This window comes from Setaria viridis, chromosome 9, assembly GCF_005286985.2.
Source record: "Setaria viridis chromosome 9, Setaria_viridis_v4.0, whole genome shotgun sequence".
NCBI lineage: Eukaryota > Viridiplantae > Streptophyta > Magnoliopsida > Poales > Poaceae > Setaria > Setaria viridis.
The window spans coordinates 10,429,696-10,453,001 of NC_048271.2; the positions used below are offsets into that span (position 1 = coordinate 10,429,696).

The 23,306-nt window shown below is 46.9% G+C and overlaps 2 protein-coding genes across 5 annotated transcripts; both read right to left on the bottom strand.

The window, feature by feature from the left end:
- Positions 1-3,595: 3,595 nt before the first annotated feature.
- LOC117839281 (uncharacterized) lies at positions 3,596-13,407 on the bottom strand. Of its 4 annotated transcripts, none has more exons than XM_034719588.2 (10): positions 12,978-13,407; positions 11,767-11,885; positions 10,799-11,633; positions 10,598-10,702; positions 10,433-10,498; positions 10,239-10,304; positions 9,875-10,147; positions 9,640-9,784; positions 5,479-5,566; positions 3,596-4,019 (listed from the first exon to the last, which is right to left on the bottom strand). In XM_034719588.2, the coding sequence occupies exons 2-9, from the start codon at positions 11,820-11,822 to the stop codon at positions 5,505-5,507; spliced, it is 1,608 nt and encodes a 535-aa protein (XP_034575479.1). In that variant the 5' UTR covers positions 11,823-11,885; positions 12,978-13,407; the 3' UTR covers positions 3,596-4,019; positions 5,479-5,504. The 4 variants fall into 4 exon arrangements, with proteins under 4 accessions (XP_034575479.1, XP_034575478.1, XP_034575481.1 ...); XM_034719587.2 differs by having other exon boundaries at positions 9,640-9,796; positions 12,978-13,406; XM_034719590.2 differs by lacking the exon at positions 5,479-5,566 and having other exon boundaries at positions 9,640-9,796; positions 12,978-13,404.
- A 7,124-nt stretch (positions 13,408-20,531) lies between these two features.
- Positions 20,532-21,645, bottom strand: LOC117840120 (uncharacterized). The gene has a single exon (XM_034720580.2). It carries the CDS (start codon positions 21,457-21,459, stop codon positions 20,797-20,799), a length of 663 nt encoding a protein of 220 aa, XP_034576471.1. The 5' UTR covers positions 21,460-21,645; the 3' UTR covers positions 20,532-20,796.
- Positions 21,646-23,306: the final 1,661 nt, after the last annotated feature.

Consider the following 23,306-nt stretch of genomic DNA (forward strand, 5'->3'; position numbering starts at 1 on the left):
TTTCTTTACTGGATCTACATGGAGTCTCTGTCTCCCTCAACTGAAGTATTTGAGGAAACCAAAATACAAAAGTAAGTTGAAAAGGGGCTATATTGGAATGATGCTTTAGCTTTTTTTTTATTTCCTTGATCTTGTTTAATTAATTTGCTGCTTGTGACGAGGATTGCTTACCGTCCTCTTTGCTATCAAGCAGGTGATATCAAAGAGGTCTGCCGAGAGGCTCTCTGTTTCTTTGCTATCAAGCAACGGAGGATACATCAGCCACGTGCGACCTATCCGCGGTTCGCAATAGCCGAAGTCAAATTATTAACTACTACCTCCGGTTCATTATATTTGATGTTTCAGGCACCTCCTTTGGCCTGTGACTAGTTCTTTTTACTTAAAAGAATCGGAGGTACTTAGAATTGAGATGAGTTGTGTCGCTGAAACAACCACTAAACATGTAGAAGTAGCACCTGGGCACTCATCAGTGATCACGAGACTTCTTTATTTTTATTTTTTTTGTGAGTTTGTTACTCTTTGCAAGCCCAGTAGAATGACATTATCCATGTGCTGCAACCCCAACGTTCCTTACAATTCACAAAAGAACATGTATGGTTGAGGACAAATATAAAATTCCATCAGTATAATGAATTTTCTTTTACTTGTAGTAAAAGTGCTTTTTTTACCATCCTTGATTATAACGTGAGAGCTACTAAAAATCTGTAACTAAATTTACCACATCCACTACCAAATCTAAGCCACAGTCTTGATAACTTTCCAAAAACGTTAAAATTAACCTCAATCGGCATCACTAGCACGCAACCGCATCTTCAAGAGCCGAAGCGAATTGGTCGGTGACGGGCTCACAGTCCTCACACATGTAGGACATGGTGTTCAGCTATCAACCGAGCTGCTTATGTGGTGCGACCGTGTGGGCCTGGGGAAGTGAGAAAGAGAGATGGGGGGAAATCTGCAAACAGCTTGAGAGCTGCAATTGAGATTTATTTTATTTCATAAGATTTTGATAAGTATGAAAACCTTCTCAAATTCACCAGGATAGAAAAATCCAAAAAAATACCCCTTAAATTGTCTATTTGTTCAAAATATTTTATGCTATACTTTTCTAAGGAATTTTATTTGGTGCTTCTTCAAGTAGTTTTACAATAAAATTAAAAAAAAGAATTATACATGTTGAGCATGCGCTTTTACAAAATATTGTAAAAATATATATAACCATATGTTTCAATATTCAAAATATGTGAATAGGCCACAAGATTTGTGTGATCTAATGCGTGTTGAACATGCACTTTTACAAATATTGTAAAATATATAAGCAGATATTTTAATATTCAAAGTATGTGAATAGGCCACAAGATGTGTGTGATATTTGTTTGTACAGAGTATAGAAATACCTAGTGCATGAAATCTTACCTCTTTTTTTACAATATTTTGCGAAATATTGGGGAAAATAGGTAAGATCCTAAGTGTTTAGAATTTAATTCTCATTTACTGCCATGTGCAGGTATCAATGTTTTAGAATTATTATATCTCGACCACTTTGTGCGAACCTGTCACCATAGTTCATAATTTCATATTCAAAATATGAATTGGTATGTACAAAAATGAGAAAATAAAACAATTCTGATGAAGATACTTCTGCATAGGTTTGCAGTTTTGTTCTTGTTTTGACACTCATCAGTAAACATCAAACACACAAGTCCTAGATCACACAGCATCGGCTCAGGCATGGGTCCTAGGCACTTCACTGCACAAATAGCAACAAGACATGGGGACCTTTATTGTGCTCAAAAATAAAAAAACGAGGATACGGGCAGATATAAGCTATTAATTGCTAGCAAAGTTAATCAACTGAAAAACATAAATTAATAAAAATCTTGGAAACCTTGATCATTTGGAAACAAACACATAAGAAGCAAGCCACATATGAGCCGAGCTGCTTCGCTTCTCACAATCAGGTCAACCTCAAAACAGCAAAGGAGATAAGATGAGAAGATACCAGCACCATCGCCTTTTCCAAGTTCCAATTGGCTGGAACAATATTTGTTCCTGATTGCAGCTTGCGAAAAAAGATCTCCAGAATCCATTTACGGATTTCGTATGGTGCTGCACAAAGAAAAGTGGAGAAAGTTACACTGGTAGAAAACTTGGCATTAGTCCCAGTTGGTAGGGCTCAAAGATCTCGAAAATCCATCCGGGATAAAAATTTTCGAGACGAAAGAGGGTCTAAATAGTCCCAGTTGGTAACACCAACCTGGACTAAAAAGTTTCAAAAAAATAAAAAAAAGGCCACAGCGCCGCCCACCCGCCAGCGCCGCGCCTCCCGGCCGCACCGGCCGCCGCGCCCGCGTCGGAGCTGCCCAGCCGCCTGCTCGGAAGAAAGGGTGAGGAGGAGGAGGGAGAAGAGATAAGTGGGAGAGGAGCCGCCTGTCGTGCAAGATAAAGGCCGCGCGAGATAAGGTGGAGACACGGGCGGGGGACGCACGTGAAAAGGCTGGGATGGGCGTTTAGTCTCGATTGGTAATTCCAACCGGGACTAAAGCTCCCTTACCAATCGGGACTAAAGGCCCCCCTTTAGTCCCGGTTGGTTGGAAATTCCAACCGGAACAAAAGGGGGAGCGTCGGTGGGATTTTTTTGGAGCCGTTACAACCTGGACTAATTTACAACCGGGACTAAAACCCCCCCTCCCGCGGTGGCCTTCGGTGGCACATTTTTTGACCCGGGACTAAAGCCATGTTAGTCACGGGTCTAATGTTAACCGGGACTAAAGGGGTTGAATGGAAGGTCAGTTCTCTACTATCCATCAAGCACCAAGTTCGTCCCCACATCTTTATACTACGGAATGCACCTGGCATTTGAGTGCTCCTCAAAAGGTTGAAAAAGATTTTCAAACAATTTTAGGGTTAGTTTGCAAGTAATATAACTGTTATAAGTGTATTTACACATTACTAGGACCATTCTTTGATCAATGAGTGCTTCTTAAGTCACAGTAATTTTAATTTTTTTTTGACACAAACATGTTTTATATCCTAAATGCAAAGTACCAGTTGCCAAAGTTAAGTTATTTTCGGATGGACAACAAAAGTCACTTAATATTAACTGGATCGGGTGTACCCTATTGACGATCTGTTATTATATAACAATACTACAAGGGCAACATGAGAGGGAGAAGGAAATACACATCATTTTGTCAGAATAAAGATAATGAAAACAAAGCTTTCAGTGGATGTAGTATAACAACAAAACTATTTGCTCTGCAGGATTTTTTCATTTTTCAAACTTTTTATAATATTTAAAAATAACTCACCTAGACCTCAATTTGCGTTATTACCTCTGTGTTGGTCTTGCTATACCTCTGTGTTAGTCTTCGTTTTGTTGGTTGATTTGCAAGTTATTTGGAATATTAGTTGAGCTAGGGTTAGGGATAACTTTCAAATTTTGAATTGATACATGGTGGTTTAGTTGTATCGGTGGCAGGTTAATTACTTCACTTGATTGGCCAAACATTTATTTTAATATTATTGCACATATGGCAGTAGTGTAGTGCTATTGCATAGGAATGTCATATATTATGGTCATGAAATACTCACTTGGTTTGCATGTAAATAGTACTTCAATTATGTACAATGGAAACTGCACAAAGCATAAAACACCAACAATTACAGTTGCTTTCCGTGTTTTACGCTCTCGAACTCCTCACTTGGTTTGCATCTAAATATCAAAACAGAAGCACCACCTCTTAACTATCTCAACTATTCTCAACTCAAGAATTGAGAGCATAAACAAGAGATTATCATGGTACCAACTAAACAAAAATCATGCTATATCAATACAATCTGTTAAGAGATCAACCCCTTCCTAAAACTTCTGAACAAATCTCAAAATGGGTCGCTAAAGAAAATGCCCCCTGTTATTTTCATTAACTTTTCCTCTGCGTCACCCTTCTGGCTGTCCATTTTTTTCACACTTGTCAAAACATCAGCCCAGCCATGTGATTTATCTTTTTCGGTTAGTCATCCTGCAAAAATTAAGAAGAAATTAGATAAACTCCAATATGAAGATGAGGACACAAGGGATATATATGTGTGTACACATATATATATGTGTGTGTCTATATATATATATATATATATACACATGTGTGTGTATAGACACACACATGAACCAATTGACTAGTTTACGGATGGCGACAAATTAAGCTGGGTACAATACAAATATACAATTGACGTGCAAGGCCAGCTGCATATAAGCTAGAACGACCTGACTTTTGGCATATGTGAGAAAACACTTGTAACAGCCTGAAAATTCAAATCTAAAAATCACTCGAATTCAAAAACTTCAAAACCTATTTTAAAATCTAATTTCAAAATATTACAAAACTATTCTCGAGCTCAATTCCTTTTTTTCATCTAAAATCCATCCGTAGCCTAATCTCCCTTTCCATTAGTGCAGCCGATTAACTTGCTTCTCTCTCTATTCTCCCTAAGCTAACAACATGTTAATCAATCATTTTCCTCTAACCTCTCCCACCCATACTTCCTGCCTGTGCATGCACAAAATAGAGACGAGCTTCGCTTGCAAGCATCGCATGCCAAGCTTGCGACGCAAGCCCCATGCCAGCACACGATCCCCCTCTCCTCACACGCACACTGCTATAGTACCGTAACCCGCACAGCTCTCACAGGCACGACACAAGCCGAGCAAAAGTCGGAGCTTCGCCTGTAAGCTTCATGTGCCGGACCCCCTCACTGCGCTCACCCTCGCTCTGCTCAAGCGACAACCCGACCCCGTGACACAACCGCTCGCTGCCACCGCGCACCACGCGAGCTCGCCCTTGCTCGCTCCACTCGCAGAAAGCCCACCGAGCTCGCACACGCCGCTGCCCAGCACCGAGACCGACGACCAGGGCAAGTTGCCGCCCTCCCAGCTACGCTCCACCGTCCTCTGCTCCCGCCATCCCATCGCCTGCGCCGTGCCTTTACTCCGCCTGCACGCACCGTCGTCTCCGTGCCACCATCACCGCAAGCTGATGCTCGCAAGCTACCGCCCGACCACAGCATCGCCATTCACGGCGGACGGTTGAGCCGCTGGCACAGTGAAAGGATCTAGTATGTCGACTAGAGTGGGGGTGAATAGTTGAACCTAAAAATTTTTACAACTTCGAACAATTATGTTAGCAACTTCTGGAGTTTCCGGAGATTCTTCTGTAAATTTTGCAACTTACAAAATTTCTGGAGAAATCTACGGATTCTCCGGAAAAATGAGGATTTGAACTACAACCTTATGAAATACTTGCTGAAATGTAAATCACCGAATATAGGTTAAGCAACAGGTTATTCTAGACCTTTGGCACAAGATAGAACAGCTGAAAACTTGCTAGAAATGTAGATCAAGCACAAACCCTAGAAATATGTTCTATGCTTGAATATGAACAAATTTAATAACAACAAGCACAAGAGACACAAAGATTTGTTTACCGGAGTTCAGCTTCACACCTTGAAGCCTACGCCTCCGTTGAGGATCCACGATGGGTGGGCTTTTCACTTCTAAGCCACTTTCCTCCCTCTAGCGACCACAAAAATCAAGCTAGAGTCACTTACTCAATCGTCGGGGTGATACAAACTTCCTATTAGTAGCCACAATCCTTGGATGCTCAACGGGCAACGCCTAGCCAGCTAGGAGCTTGAAGCTCCAAGAGTAACAAACGCGAAACCACCGGTTTGACAAAGAACAAGGTGCTTAGAAGATGGAAAATCAGCTCACAGCACCCTCTCTTGCCCTTTCCTTGAATCCCTCCTTAAATCCCCATCAAATCTCACCAAGAAAGTCAAAGGGGAGGAAAGAGGGGGACTTGAATGCTATTCAGAAGCTTAGCACGGAGTTAGGTGAAGAGTCTAACTGTGGGTGGGGGTAAAGGGGTATTTATACCCCTTCACTTCGAAACTAGCCGTTGGGAGTTGAGTTCCGGAATTTTTTGAAACTTTTTTCGGAAACTCCGGAACCTTCGGATTCTTCCGAAGCACTTTCTGGAAAACTCTGGACTTCCAAAAATTCGAAAGATTCCACAAGATTCTCCAGAAAAATCCGGAGCTCTCAAGTTAGCACCAAACTTAGCATCCTCATGTGATGTACAAGTGCAAAGGTGTCTCTCATAGGTTTGTTAGATCATCTTGAGCACCTTTTTCAATAGAAAGATCAGAGATTACGCATCCCTCTTAATAGTGCGGCATTCCTATACTCAAATTCAAACCAAAAATAAATTTAGCCTTCAAAGTATGCCGTTTATCTATTCATTTCCTTTTGAGGGGTTAATCACAAGTGCTCCATGTCCAACATTCCTTTTAAACCTGCTTATGCACTTGAAACTTTATTAGACACTTAAGCTTGCGTCATTAATTCACCAAAACCTACTTAAGAGACCAAGATACTCTTCACACAACTCCACCCTCGTCGACTATAAAGCCACCACCAGAAGCTCTCCGTCGTCGTCCCGAGCTCGCCGAGCCACCCAGCTCCGACGCTCACCTCCCTCCTCGCTCCAATTTCTTCCTCCTTTGCTTTCGCATAGAGAAAGCTCACCCTCGTCGATCTCCGATAATAGGCCACCATAGCTTGATTAGTTCATCGGTGAGCACCACCACACCCTCCTCTACCTTCCCCAAGCAATGGCCCTCCCTATCCTTGGCTACACCAAGCTCCCCAAGAACTCCAGAGTCGCATCCATGGCCGCCCGTGGCCGATCTCCTTCCACCCCCTCACCTCAGCCAAGAACCCCCAGAATCGAATACCCTCATCCTCCTCTCTCTCCCCGTGCCCTCAAATATGGAAACGGAGGACCAGAACCCAACTCCGGCGAGCCCCTGTCCGTGGACATGGCGGTGCTGCCTGACGAACAACGTCATCCTCTCTCCGTGTCTCTCTGACTCTCTCTTCTCCTCTCTGTTATTTCCTTCTCGGGCCAAAAACATTAGTCAAACCCATAGCCCATGTACCGATCGTGTGAGTCCAAAAACACCACCAGGCCATTGCACATGCAATTAGGTCCATTAAACCCATCAGATTTATGTTAATCCATCTTTGGAATTAATTAAACAACCAAACTTATAACTATAATATCTCATCCGTGTCAACTCCAATTCATATGATTGTTTTTCCTAAATTCTTCTAAAAGCATATATTATCTATCCCTCCTATCCTCATATCCATTTGAGCTCATTTTATTTTGTGTTTGCGCTTGTTTGTGTTTGTTTGTCATTTGCGCTGTCGTTGACATAGCTGATGGAGTGATCGAGGAGGAGAAATAGTTTGGAGGCTAGTACCGTGAGCTAGAGTACAAAGGTCAGGACTGCGAGTCGAAGCCAGAAGCCCCGTACCATGAGCAGGAGCTGCCTGAAGGCTTTGAAGACTGCAAGTCCAACCTATTCCCTTTTGATCATATTTATCCCAGTTTTCAAACTCAACCCGTAGAAGTCTTTTTATAAATTGCATCAAGTTATATATATGCTCAGATTATTTTACTACTTGATCTAGTTAAAACCTGGTTGGATAGCCACTCCTTGAATTGATATATCTTGACTATGCCTTGACGACATAGGATTTATCGCTGGACATGATATGCTCATTTAGCCGATTACCTTGATATTAATACGCTTAGAAACTGGTTACTCAACATCATTACTACTCGTTTTACAAATGCAATGGTTTTACAAAAGATAAAATGTGTTGAGTGTGTTGGTGTGAGTATGGATTGTGATTTTGGAAAAGTGATAATAAATAACTGGTGTTTGTGATTATTTAGATGGAGCGGATCAGGGTTCCTTGTGTGGGATGCCTTGGAGTATTGGCTCGTGCCTGTGCGGCTGAGTATGGAAGATATCCATCTTGTCTTAGTTAACGACTGAGTTCATGTGTCATCTTGCCTAACATAACTTATTGTACAACCACTCGACCTTTGTGTGTGGCAAAGGCTTAGTATAAATTTCACTAGCTAGCTGGTAGTCGTCCGTAGGCAGGTACGCAACGGGAGGCCAAGGAGCAGTCGTAAGCAATTACCGGATTAGTGGCCCGGTTGAAGATCTCGTAGGAAGGTCAGGAACCTCTTAGTTAGCTCTCGTGGATGACTAGGCAGGATTATGCTATATGGTGGGTAATGGCTTTGATGGATCTGCACCGGCACTACGGTGTTCGTGTTGCGGTACCCTACTTGTGGGTAAAGTGTACACCTCTCAGACTTAAAACCTATTCGAATAGTTGTGTCCTCGGTTTTGGACGAGTTATGTTTGGCCACATAACTAGCTATTTGGGAAAGATGGGCAAACCTTTTGGTGTCAATCGGATTTTGGAAATATCCAGCAAGTGTGCCGCGTGCTACCGTGGACGAGGTGTCTAGTAGCACTTAAAACTTAGATCCTTTGTGTAGGATTACCCCACTCTTTCATAAATATTGTAATATGAAAAGTACATGTCTTGTAAAAAATGTTTTATAAAACCAAACCTTGCATGTGTATAAAAGATTGCTTTCTGCAAAATAAACCTCGGCATATTCCTTGAGTTATCCTTATGCATGTATGCTTATACCCCTTTCCCTAGGGTGGGGTTGGATTTGCTGAGTACGTATGTACTCACCTTTACTTTGTTGGTACAGAGGAAGATTCGGACTACGTCGCTGGTGAAGTTTTCGAGTAGAAGGTCGTCTCCGCACCCAACTTGCTTGTGGTGTTGGGCTGTTAAGGATGTTTCCGCTGTCGTGAAGTGTTGCGTGCTGCTTATGGACTTGGATGTCTATAGGTTGCATCTACAATGTGTTTGTGTTGTATCTCTTTTGGGTCTATGTTACCTGACCGCTCCCTTGTATAGCTTTTGAACTATCTGTTGAATAAATGTGTGTACCAGCCTTCCTAAAACTAGTACTTGCATCACATTTAGTTTTGCGCAAATAGGGGCGCTTCAACACTACTGTAAAATTGCGTAATAATACGATACTATCACACCATTTTCTTCAAGTGTGGAATAAGTAGAAAAGGACTCTACTGTAACATCCCAATCTTATCTTGTCCAATTGCATCAGATTTTTCTTTTCATTACCGAGTTTCATTGGCAAAGGGTCAGACGTTACGTAGTTTTCATGTCGTACCACTGGGTATTCCTGACCTAGCATGAGCATGTAAAGGAGATGGTTACTATCTGGCTGATGGTTTATAATGTCCATCTTGTACTGCTTGCATAAGGGAGTACAAAGTAGACCTTTTACTAACTCGCTGTTTCTGTTGTATAGACACCTTTTCAGATCCTGTTAGGACTGAAAAAAGCGAGCTATGTGACTTTCGGTACTACTCCACTACGTGAAAAAAGCTTTAGCGAATCCCTTCGCAGAACCTTCCTCTCCATTGTGCTGCTAATCATTGGGCTGAACTCTGAAAAGCCTTTTCCCAGCACATCATTTTCTTTCATTTTTTCCCCTCTGCACATATAGCTTTATTGTCCTTCAGACCTTTACGCCTATGGAGTATGCAGTAGAAAACCCAACTTGGACACATCTTTCATTTTCAGTTCACCGTGGAAAATTGAACTGCGAAATGTAACATGCTAGCAGATGATTTCCAGCTCTTGTCAGGAGAGCAGAGCCGTGGGCATTGTACCTGGTCCTCTGCTCGGAGCGCTTTCAGGGGGCAGCACCCCGGGCGCGGCGGCGGCGGCGGCCGGCATGCCGCCGCCCGGCACGTGGTGGATCGCCGGATTCTGCTGCACGGCGGCCTTCGCCCCCAGCGGGTAGTATCCCACGCCCTGCGCGAAATGCTGCCCAAACACCTCAGAGACGCGGCAAAGAAAACACAACGGATCAAGAAGGGGAACAGGGGTGACTAGTCGCCGGACCTGGGACGGCGTCGGCTGGAGGTGGTTGACGCCGAGGTAGTGCGCGTAGGGCTCGGTGATGCCCACCGCCGGCATGTGCCCCCGGTAGCCCGGCGAGAGCGGGACGGGGTTGACGGGCGCGTTGGGCACCACCGGCTGCGGGGCCATGAACGGCATCCGCGGCATGGATGGCATCGCCGCGGCGCCCATCCCGACGCCCATCCGCGGCAGGTACTGGTGCACGCCGGGGAACATCACCGGCGGCGCCGCGATGCCGCTGCCCATCCACATCATCTGCGCGCAGAAGAGTTTGGTCAGAATGGTTTCGTGGCCTGCACCGTTGCACGGCGAGGAGCGAGGACGCGGCGGTCGCTGTCGTACTGACCTGCACCTGCAGCTGCAGCGACTTGAGGTACTCGATGGCCTCGTCCAGCATTGACGCCTTGTCGGTCTGCTCACGGAATGTAATGTAACAACATGACTACTTGTTGTAACAAGATTTCCACAGAATATGTACTGTGAAGTGACAGTGGCCAGTGGAGTGCTTGTCCAATGTCCAGTCTATAGTGTCGGTAGTACCTTGTTGCAGTGAGGTATGAGCTCTTGCAGGGCTCTCATCTTCTCGTTGATCCTGTCTCGTCTCCTCTGCATTGGGAAGGACAAACAACCGATCCATGTCAGAGGCTGTGGTTGAGTCGATTGTCCAACACGAAAAAAATAATGCTAGCAAGGACAATCACGCACCCTCTCGGAGAGGTTGTGCACCTCGGCGGCGCGGCTCCTCCGCGCCGTCGTCAGCTTCTGCGGCAGCTTGCGCGCCAGCATCGCGGCAGACTCCGACTCGGCGTCCTGCATCGTCGTAGCATTCATTGCTCGTTAGTACCAAACAATCGTTGGATCGACAAGGCATTGCTCGCTCAGGAGCGACAACAAACAGGACGAGACCTCGCTGGGGCTCTCCGAGTCCTCGGTGTCGAGCCGCTTGCGCTTGCTGCTCCGGTTGCTGGTGCTCGTCGGCTCGGTGGTGGTGGTGGTGCCGAAGCAGTAGTTGGACCGCCCCGACGAGGACGCCACCGTGGCCTCGTTGCCCCTGCCGCTGGCGTTGGCGTTCGCGCTCCCCATCGCCGACGGCAGCGCGCTGCCGGAGCATCCCCCGCCGCCGCCGCCGCCGCGGGCGGCGCCGGACGCGCGCCCCGGCGCGCTCACCGCGCGCTGCACCAGCACCTGGTTGCTCCCGCAGATGCTGGACCCGATCGCGCTCAGCATCGACGACGCGCCGGCCTCCACCGCCGCCTTCCCCGCGCTGCCCGCGCGGACGAGGTCCGAGAGGTCGCCGGCGTTGTCGCCGCTGTCCGCCAGGCTCATCGTCTGCTGCCTGGATCCCGACACGTGCGTCGACTTGGGCGGCGGCATCAGGTCGCACGGGGCATCGGACACCGCGCACGCCCCGACGCGCCCGCAGTCGTCCTCCAACGGCACGTCGTCGTCCCGGCAGGGCTTGCCGGCCTCGACGTCCGTGGTTGCGGGCACCGGAGCCGCCGCCGGCGGCGGCGGCGGTGCTTCACAGAAGAACTCCGAGAAGATGTCCTTGTCGAGCGAGTCGGCCAGCGCGAACGGGAACCAGAGGCCGGCCTCGTCGTCTTGCGGCGCCGGCGCGGGGGCTGGAGCTGCCGCCCCCGCCGCCGCCTTCTCGGGCCTCGGCGGTAGCTTCCGGTTGTTCTGGCTCTGCATGACGACATGGCCGTTGCACCAGAGCAGCTCGATGAGGTCATCGTCTTCGCTGCGAAATAAGAAACAGCGGAAATCTTCAGCCTTCCTCTCAGTCTCAGAAAGAAACGGAAATCCAATCAACCGATGGAGACAGGACAGCTTCATGATTTCGATCGATCAAGGACTCAAATCGAAGTGCTCACCCGAGCGGCCTGGAGGTGTCTCCCATGTTGCTCCAATCAGGCACGAACTGGTTCATCGCTCAGATTGCCACAAACATTGATGGCCAATTAATCACTTTTCTGTCCAAGCAGAGCGCACGCTGAAAGAAACAGAGCCAAACGACATGAGCTGCACGAATCAGAGGCGAGTGCATGGGGAATTGAAGGAAAGCGAGCTTCATCTCCAATTAGGAAATTCTTTATGCAACTGTCAATGGAGAGAGGAAAAAAAAAAGAAACTGTAAACAATTCCTGTCCAGGATCTTGCAGCACGCGGCAAGGTTTGGGTTCAAATGGGGCAAGCCGCAAGCAAGCACGTGTCGCTCAGGGAGCATCAGGCAAAAGAGCTAGAAAAGGAAATTATTTCCGTAGAAAATCGGTACTCTGATTGTACGCACGACATTGGATGATGGCCAACAGACGGAAAATGGAAATAGGAGGGATTGGCAGGCCCTACAGGGGGTACATGGATCTGGGAAAGCGGAGCATCTGTACTGTGGAGTGAAGAACATGAACAGTGTGTTTAAGGATAGAGGAGTCCTGTGTAAACACGTCAAATGAACGTGATGGCATTTGATACTTAGATGTATTGGTTAAACCTCTAGCAACAGATAGATCTTGTATAGATAGAGAAGATTTAAACAAGTGTATCTTGTTTCACAAGTTGTAAATCAAACTTATGTAATCCGTTGAGAATTCCCTTGTATAAAAATGCAACCGTGCGCTAGCCTAGTCTAGGTAGGCAGCCAAGTTCACCCGATTGCCATTGTTTCTTACACCGTGAAGGATAAAGAGGGGAAGAAAACAAAGAGGGAACGGAAAAAGGAGGAGGATTAGATGTGTGGACACCACAGAAGCTGGAAGGGGGGAAGCATCTAGACCTACCTGCTCGTGAGCAGCAACCAAACACAATGGAAAGGTCCTGTTTTATGTTAAAAAAATGAAACTGCAAATCTATCTGGCTATAACAGAGGAGATTAGATCCTTTTATTTACTAAATAAAGGAGCTTTTTTTAATCAGGAGTAAGATTAAGATTTTGGGGAGGGTGAAAGCAAGATATCAGATCTCCCCTCAAAAAAAAAAAAATCCCAAAGAGGGAAGTATAGAGGAAGAACAGCAAACATGAGCGGCGAATTCGAAACAACAAGGTGAGGAAAAGAAATTAGGATCAGGAAAGCAAGAACCGACTGACCACTCCTAGTAGGTACTAGGTAGAAGCTTCCTCGTTCGTCTCCAGAGCTTGGAATCCTTGCTTGAGGGGAGCAGAGAGCAGAGCACAGCCACACACACACACACACACACTTGCAGCTGCAGCCTGCTGGCGCTGGAGCTGCGGTGAGGAGCTACGAGGTGGGGTTGAGAAGTTGTAGCTCGACGGAGGAGGAGGAAGCAAGGGAGGAAAGGGGACGGGGGTGCCCGGGCGGCCGCGGTTGCTTTTATGCAGAAGTGTTGGGCAGCAGCAGCATTGCGGTGTGGCTGAATTGAAGTGGATTCCCGCAGACAGGGACGGCGGGCGGAGGGAAGCCGGGGGAGAAAGGGATGCAAGGAGGGCGACGGGAAAGCGGAAGGGTGGTGGTAGGGGTCCGGCAGCCTGGGCGCGAATGATTAGCCCGGGCGGCCGGCGGTCTCGCAGGGCAGAGCAGAGCAGGCGTCGCCGCGCAGGTAGCCGCGCGCGTTTTACCATTTCGAGTAACCGCCCAGGCTGGTAGGCTAGTGAAGGCGCGTACCGTACGTATCTGCGGCGAACGGCGGCTTGGCTGATGATTGGGGGAGAAGCCGGTCGCTTCGCTTCGGGCTGTCGATCGATTGCTCCGGATGTGCCGGTGGCGCGGCCGCGGCGCCCCCACGCCGCGTTAGGTGCGTGTGCCGCGTCGCGTCTCCATGACAATCGGCGCCGACTCACGTGTTTTTACTTCCCTACGTTCCTCGACGAAGTAGTTTGAATCGATTGAGAAGTAGGTCCAGATGGCTCCATGCGCGACTATAATGGCTGGATGGTGATTTTTTTTTTCCGAAAACTTGCCCCGGAGCAAAAGTTCTACAGCACACGCCACCACCTCACAGGAAATTTAAAAAAAAAAGAAATTACCAAGGAATACGTTGAGCACTCTATTATTCCTTTCGGATCAAATTTTCCAGACGAGCATGACTGTCATAACCCTTGCGAATCTTATCGTGCTCTTCTTAACCACATAGCTATTGTGAGCGCTTGTGGACATGAGAGGACAAAGCACTTCCTACTAAAAACACAACTTAGAAGAAGGTTCACTTCCTGGTTCCTGAGTGCACAAGGCAAAGTGCTCGTGCTAGCGGCAAACACCATTGTATCAAGCGTTTTAAGGTCCAACTAGTGGCGGGTGCAACCCATAAACCTAGCCACAAGAGCTTCCTCCTTCTCCTCCTCCTTTGTCCTCCCTTCCTTTTTTTTCTTCTTCCTCAGAAATTATAGAGAGGCTCAAGGAGCTCTACTGTTCGAGAGGTGGTAGGGGGGCTTGAGCCCCCGCGCTCCACCACTAGATCGGCCTCTGGGTCCAGCGATGTTTATATATTACCAATCAGGAGAAAAACTTGCATTCTAGTGAGATGTGTGACTTCCAGATTGTCCCCTACGCTCCTCCCATCAAGTACATACTCCTTCCATCAAGTACGTACGACCATAGAAGGATGCCTGATAAGTAGTCACATATTCACCACTTGACGTTTGTTTCCACTTGAATCGATCGGGGTACCCTATATATGAGCTAGGTGCACCTTGTCAATGCAATCCCAAAGGTGTCCCTTTTATGTCAATGACCCATCTCCAATCTAACAGGGCATACTTAACGGATGGCTGAATGGTGCTCAAAAAGTCGAAAAGATCAAATTGCGCGCGCAGGTTCTAGGGCACAAGTAACAGATAATGGATCGGAGGGAGCAAATATCGCTGCTCTTCCACAGTTGGTGTATACGTGTTTGTACTTAGAAACACAAATGCGCTTCTTTTACAGTGGAAAGCCTGATCCCAAACTGTACCTCGGAAGCAACCACATCTAATGTCGCATTCCAAGTTACATGCGGAGCATCATAGGACAACCACAAAACAAGATTTTCAGCGACGGCCCGCAGTAGTGTAGTAGCTAGCGATCGCTATAATTAAAATTTGACAGGTTTAGAGGCAAATTGTTCATTTGCGCATGTGTGGACCGCAAAGCTTAGAATCATGGTGCGACGGAAAGGGAACCGTTTAGTGTATCTTTTCTTCTCCTTTAAATTTGTCAACGTCGTGGGGTCTACAAAAGAAATTAAACCCAGCCATTAGGCCCATTTCTTTTAAAGACCCAGCCATTAGCTAGGCCATTGCAGCACAGACACACTTCATCAAGTCTAATGACGTGACTGAGAATTTTTTGTGGCCATGCAAGAATCTCGAGTGGTACGGTGGACTTTTAGTCCACAAGTAGCTAGCTCTTCGGCTACCCGTGATGGAGGGCTTTACATAACAATCAAAGCCCTAGAGAATAATGTGCTAATCTTCTTAATATTATCTTTCTCAAGTTACCTAAGTTACATAAATTTCTCTTGGTGGTAAGCATAAGCTCAATCTTAATTTTGCATATATATAAGAATAAAAATAAAAGGTACCGAACGGGTGCAAGAGCTAGCTTTGCTAGAAGGGTGCAAGAGTAGTGAAAACATCCCAAGTTCCGAACGGGTGCAAGGGCTAGCAAAGCTGCCGTTTCATAGTTGTAGAAAATTCCACAGCTAGAGAGGGTGGTAGTGAAAACATCCGAAGTTCCGAACGGGTGCAAGGACTAGCAAGCTGCCATTTCATCGTAGCAGAAAATTCCACAGCTAGAAGGGTGACAGTGAAAACACGGCATGCCATTTAATGCTAGAAAATGACAACAGGGGCCCAAAAAAAGCAGCAGCTAGGACAGGAAATGTGATAGAAAAGGGCCCACAAATAAGTTTTTTTAGCAACTACTTGAAGCAACTAATAATCTGGTTAATTCAGTTGACCTTCTCCAGCAGCATGGGAGAAGCTCTTAGTTCGACAATATCATCTTTTTGTATGACGTTGATCGCAAGCACAATCGACAATTTTGCGACTGTTCCACTTCCACGCTGAGCAAGACTGGTCGATCAGTCGTTCATACGCAACCACTCCAAGTTCTCAGATAAACAAAATGAACTGGGGGATATCTTTCTTGTTGTCATGTACGGCCATGCTGGCGTTCTCCATCTCTGTTTTAATTTAAATTTTCTTTTCGTTGGAAACAAGTCCATCCTTGGATTTTTGGGTGGAAACAGAATATCTATTTGACTAGCGTGTAGATCTGACACTAGCATATAGCTAGCTTGCCCATGAATATAAAAGATCATCACACGTGTTTGTGCTAGCTGCATATGTGTTATATCTTGGACTTATTTTTCTTTTGCGAGCAGTTGCAGATGCTTGTACGAACACACTCATCCATACGAATACACGTACACATATCTTATCGTTATCATATGAAAAGAGATGCCAGGTTGAATTCAATTCACGATGCATATATACATCGTCCCCCTTGGTCTACTACGTACTGCGCCGCGCCCACTTCCACTTGCACACGCATTGGTCATTATCCACATCAGCCGAGGCATGCCCAGCCACGAAATAGATCCCCCGAATCGTGGCCACATCTTTTGGGCCCCTCTTGCCGTTGCCGAGCTGAGAGCTGCAGGCAGGGAGGGAGGGCCTCTGTAGCGGCCAAGCAGTGGCATGTGGCTGCCGAGCAATCCATCGAGCATCCTTCCCCACAGGCCAACTACTCACGCAGAGGCCCCAGGCCTGGCCCCTAGATCTCTCGATCCATCCGTATCCGTATGTGCGCGTGCATCGGTGCAGCCGGAATAAGCTACGTGCCTGCTTGTTTGCGTTGCTAGCAGCTGCAGGAGGGTTCACATCAGATCATATGCCATGCATGGCCATGCGGGAGGAGACCAAAAGGTCCGGTGACCAACCAGGTGGCTCCTTTTTCTCTCCTCTCTCTTCTCTTCTTCTTCCATCTCTTGGGGATGCATGGACCATCTCGATCCATCTGGCTGATGTGGCCCTGTGCGATTCAGTGGGTGCATTGCATGCAGGCTTGCCGCAGATGGAAACTCTGCATGCTTTTCGGCCAGCTACGCAGTAGAGCCCAATAATCAGGATGGCTCGGAGTACATGTCTGAATGATAAGGAAAAGATAGCGGGAATCCAAGCAACAACTAAAGGTCGTATTATGTCATGTGCCTGCCCCCAAAAATGTTTTTCGTCTGAATCAGGAAAACCCGTTGGAATGCAGCAGAGTGCAGACTCACATGCTTGTCGCCATCCTGACATGATCTGGGGGGCCTGGGTGCTGGATCCCTCTGCGTGCCGCGAGTGTTTCCAAATTTTTTTTCCCCCAGGAGTACGTGCTACGAGCTAGCAGTAGAGATCGATGCAGCTGTAGAGATGCAGCGTATCTGATGTACTTGTACACACCTTGATTGACTGCGTGCTTAGCTTCAGCTATAGGCTAGGGCTCACCACACCAGCAAGCGACGACGGACTCGGACAGGGCCGGGAATGCAGGCAAGCGAGAGAGTCACCGGCCGGCGACAAAACCCTCTTTCTCCATTCTTTTCCTGAAGGTTCCGATGGCCGATATCTCCGGCAACTTGGCGACCGATTCCGATTCAGTGGCGCGAAATGACAGTACGTATATATCGATCAAGCTGGTTGGACGAAAAACAAGGAAGTAGGGACAAAAGGCAAAGCAAGTTCCACTTGGGGGAGAATAAAATCTGTAGCAGTCGATGTTTAACTCCTTTTTCTATTATCTTCTTTCTATTATTGGGGGAAGATCGAGATGTGATGAACAATATTTTCTCTTTTTTGCAAGGATCCATGTATGGCTCAAGATTATGCATAGGAACAACTACTTATAGCATAATTAAATCAATTACGACACATTGTTTTTCATCCAACCAGCTATTCTCTTGAGCGATCAAAGTTGCCTCGTAAGTCTATATAGGGCCTGTTTGGTTATGGGTGCTTATTTATAAGTTGCTTAAGTTGCTTATTGTAGTTGCTTATTTATAAGTCTAGGTGTTTGGTTTGGGTTGCTTATATGATTGCTATGGACATATTTACCCCTGCCATCCTATTTTCCTCTACCCCTGATAATTACCCAGCTCCTACCCCTTGGTTTGGGCAGCGGCGGGGTGCAAGCGGCGGGCGGCCGGCGGCGGCCGCGGGGCGCCCCTCCGCTCGTCCAGATCCGGCGAGGGCGCGGGAGGAGGAGCAAGGTTGGCTGGGAGAAGGACGCGTCGGGAGTCGCGACGCCTGCTGCTCCCAGATCTTAGTCGGAGGTAGACGACTGACGAGCTCCACGCCTCCGCCGGATTCGAAGAAGAGCACGGGCGCGGCGCGGAGGCGGGCGGCGGGCGGCGCAGCGGCGACGGGCGGGCGGGAGCGGCGGCGGGCGAGCGGGAGCGGCCGGCGGGCGGCGCGGGAGCGGGCGGCGAGCGGCGCGGAGGCGGGCGGCGAGCGGGCGGCGGGTGGGCGGCGGGCGGCGCGGGAGCGGGCGGCGAGCGGCGCGGAGGCGGGCGGCGAGCGGGCGGCGGGCGGGCGGGAGCGGCGGCGGGCGGCGCGCAGGCGGCCGGCGGCCGGCGGAAGCGGCGCCAGGCAGTGGTGACGGGAGAGAGAAGAGAGAAAGGGGAGAGAGGAGAGAGAATGAGGGTAGGAGGAGTAAAAGTGCCCTATAAGCAAAATAAGCAGCTCAAAACTTGCTTATTTGCTTATGCATAAGCAACTTATAAGCAACTCTATAAGCAAGAGTGTTTGGGTTATAAGCAACTTATTTGCTTATTTATAAGTTGCTTATTTATAAGCAATGCTAACCAAACAGGCCCATATATAGGAAATCTTAGCTATTGGCAATCAAAGTTTTTTTTAAAAAAAAGTTTAACCTAAGACAAACATTATATGGACCAGGGGCGGAGCTGCATAGAGCCACGGGGTCACCGGATGCCGATGAAATTTGCCAAAATCAATGGAAATCACTGTTCAACATTGTTCATTCATGTGGCCGACCCAGCGTTTAATGCATCCAACCCTAGCAGTGTTTAATGCATCCAACCCTAGCGGCTTTCTCGCCTGGCTTCGCCCCTGCTATACTTGTGTTCTAATGGAGTACCAATGTAGAAATGGCAGGAGGAAGAAAAAACACGAAGGAGAAAAAATGACAAAGCAGAAGCAACAGATGAATGATTAGGTGGTTACACTTAATAGTTCCATATCCTAACTATGGTTCTTAATTATTAGATCAGATTTTTTGATGTTAGATTCAAACTCGTCCACTTATTAGTTGTGATGGCAAGCAAGCTCCCCACCAATGTCTCCTCCTGTTCAGGAGCTGTTTGGATAAAAGGGTTGCTTTTAAGAATCTTTGTGGGATTTGTGGCATCTAGCTTCGAAAGATCTCCATTCCTTTTTTTTAAAAAAAGTTTTAGAGGAAATTACCAATGGTCTGATAGTATTTAAAACGGCCCAATCTATTTGCACAAGTACAGTAAACACACCAACGGTCTCGTATATCATCTCATGCAATGTTACATGATGAGAGGGAGGAAGGGGAAGGTGAAAGAAAGAGATCATATTTCGTGAAGCAACCAACTATCACCACATGTATCATTTTCTATTTAAAATAAATTATTTTTAAATATAGTACTGGTCAAATAAAAAAGTTTAACTTAGGATACATCTAAAACTAGCTATATTTTGAGACGGAGGAAAACTTATATAACATGTTTAAGGATAGTTACTGACTTGACATATGCTGCGAGTTTAACCGAAAGTAAGCAACTTGGAGCGAGATATACCTGCTAGCTCTAGTTGATCCGAGGTGAACGGTTTTGAAGCGCCGGCTTTACACAGCCACGGAGAGGCCAATCTAATGCTTTGCCTTATTCGATTCCATGCAGCTCATTCCACATATGGAAGGATGTCGCATATCGTTTTCTTCTTTGGCGGCCGACGAGTAGCTAGCGGTCCTGCAATATGTGGCTGCAGCCTCCTATTCCAAAGCTTCTGCCTACACATTCCTTTTTTTTGGGGGGGGGCGAAACTACACATTTGCCTATTGGTTGCCGAGTGCATCAGTTCAGCTGCCCGCGCAATCATATATGCTCCATTTTTGTGATGAAGTGACAAATTCTCATATTCATTCCCCCAGCGGAGGCACCAATTCTCATATTCTTTCTTTTTTAGATGATGGAACAAAAATGATACCCCAGCCTCTATGCATGGCTGTGTAGTAGTCTCTAACTGAGCACACAACACACTCCCATAGTCTCTATGATTATCTGATAAAATCTAATACGTTATTAGAGATAATAGTCTTTTGAATGGATAACCACGTGTTCCTCACTGCATCGAAAACTATATGTAGATCCTTTAAAAATCGCTGATAATTATGTGCTCAGTTGGAATATGTTTTAGCCAAATTTTATTAAATTTAGCTTGAAAAAGCTCAGACACCTGGTAAGCATGCCCTATATATGGTCTCACTGTGTGATTACAATTGCTGGTTTTTGAAATGATATACTCTCGACATAGCTGGCTGGCAGCCGAGGCCGAGCATGTTGGCCTGGAACCTTTTGTCCAATCTGCCTGCTGCCCGACCCCTGATGGCGTCCGTAGGAATGCAAATGGACCAGACCTTTTTGTCAAGTTTTGGATCAATCAAACTAGTTAGTATGGGGGAGATTTTTATATTTCCTCTCCTTTTGAGATTAACTTATATCAACATTGTCACAGCTTTTTCCTTAAAAAAAAGATTGTCACAACTTTTTTCAAGTGTAGGAATTCCAGAAAAGATAATCCTGCAGTTGCTAACTGCACTGCATTTTTAGAATTTCACTTGCAAAACAATACTATATTTATCTTATTTATAAAAAAAGCGAAATCGCAGGCCAAGAAATATTTTGCCGAAACATCAGCAGCGTGCAGCGTGGTGTTCATCTCAGTTGCCGTTGTTGCCCCAGTAGGTCTGGCCGGCCGAGGCCGACGGTTCATCCCCCTCCGCCCCTTCGACAGGGACAGTATCTGCCGCCTTGGCTGGCTCGTCGTCGGCCGCCTCGCCGATCCCCGGCGCCGGCAACCACCCGGTGGCCGGCGTCCCTCTCCCCTTGGGGTTGAGCAGCGACGCCCACATGGCGAGCTGCTCCTGCCGCGTCGTCACATCGTCGCCCACGTACGACTCCCGGCCGTGACGACGGCGGTGGTCCCGGTCACGCACGACCTTCTCCCCGCCGCCGCCCTCCACGGCACCGGCGGCGCCCAGCTCCGGGGACGCGCCCACCGCCACCCCCGCCCACGGCACCGGCTTGTGCGCCCAGTACGCCGCGGGAAGGTGGTGCGCGCCCGCGAACGGCAGCCACTTGCCCTCCCTGGCGGCCGCGTCCTCGTCGCCGCCAGCCGCCGCGCCCCGCTGATATTGGGCGGCGGCAGCCGGCGCCACCGCCAGCGCGGACGTCGTCGTCGCCCGGGACCGGGAGGCCGCCGCGGGCAGCCGTCCCACCAGCGGCCGGGCCGTGGTAACGCACGGCCCGGCCCCGTGGAGCGCGGCGAGGAGCTGCAGCGCCGTGGCGACGGCGATCGGGCGGACGAAGGCGCGGTGGTCCATGACGGGTGCGAGCAGGAAGAGCGGAGCCGAGCACTGGTCGAAGGATGGAGCTGTGGGTTTTATAATTTATACGGCATGATCGAGTGCTGTGACTGTGAGGCACCTGGAGAGGTAGGAGGATGCACGCGTGCGTGTGCCGTACTGGCCTCCCAGCTACTGCCGTCTTACTCTTACCGGCTTACTGCCGTTGACCGGCCAGCCGGGGAGGAAGAGGAACAGAGTTAGGTTGGTCACGTCAGTCAGGCAGGCGTCCAATTCGTGATCTGGACTGAAAACGGAGAGAGAGAGAGAGGCTGTTGATCGGGCCCAATAGCCCAGCTGGCGTGATTGGGCCAGACTAGCCTAATCTATATGCAAGCCTGGCGATATATATTTGTTCGTTTGGTCCAATTTACGTTCAGCCCAATAGTGTTTTTAGTTAGGTTAGCCTGGAATTTTCTTCTCCTTTTTTTGATTTTTCATTTCGTAAAAAATGTTGTTTTGCTAATACAATTCATTTATTTTACCATTTCAAAATGTTAAATCATATTTTTAGCTATTTTAATTCTCCCATTGTATTTAAGTTTGTTCCATTTGTGAAAAATTATTGTTGTACGAGCATTAAAAAACTTTTATTTCAAGTACATAAACTTTTATTTCAGCACTCTAATACATTTATTTTGAATAATATTATCGCTAATATTATAATATTGCATGTCCATGTTGTTATGTTTCTATTGTGTGAGTTTTGTTTCTTGAGTTTTTATAATTTATTTCAGGTGTACAAACTTCCATTCCGTAATTTTGTTTCAGGCGTAAAAGCTTTTTGTCCCAATTGAATAATTCTTAACCAATAGAAAAAAAATAGTCCAATAAACCCAACGGAACCCACCCTTGAATTCGTATCCAATTCAGGGTGGGTGTTGCACCGGTGCATGTGCACAACTTGCCCAACGTACAAGCCGATGTCCCGCGCACTAGCTGCTGAACCTGCACGGCCAGGAAAGGTAGAAAGGAGCAACCAAACTTAAAGCAGGGTGATTGAAAGAGGTAGGAAGGAGCAACCAAACTTAAAGCCGATGTTGATCGGGCCCAATAGCCCAGACTAACCTATGGCCACATATATTTGTTCGTTTGGTTCCTATATACTTTCAGCCCATAGTGTACTTAGTTAGGTTAGCCTGGAATTTTCTTCTCTTTTTTTATTTTTCATTTCGTAAAAAAATTGTTTTGCTAATACAATTCATTTATTTCACCATTTTTCAAAATATTAAGTTATACTTTTTGCTATTTTTACTTCTCCCATTGTATTTCATTTTGTTCCATTTGTGAAAAATTACTATTCCATGAGCGTACAAAACTTTTATTTGAAGTACATAAACTTTTATATATTTCAGAGCTCTAATGCATTTGTTTTGAATAATATTGTCGCTAATTTTATAATATTGCATGTCTATATTGTTATGTCTCTATTGTGTGAGTTTTGCTTCGCGAGTTTGTATAATTCATTCCAGGTGTACAAACTTCTATTCCGTGAGTTTGTTTCAGGTGTAAAAGCCTTTTTCCCAATTGAATAATTCTTATCCAATAGAAAAACAATAGTCTAAGAAGCCTAACAGAACAAGTATTCAAAGTGTTGTAGCTACAATTTAATATGTTTAGGCTAGTATTTAGGTGCATAGCAAATATTGTGTATTTAGAAAATTCAAACCTACGGCACAGCAACAAGTTGATATCTGCCCGTCTTCCATGGTACCGGAAAGCGATCCGACCGCGCGTCATCGAGGCATCGACCAACCACTTGGACATCATTTTACCTTTGCCTTCATGCACACTAATACAAGTCCCTAATGCCGAACACAAAGGCT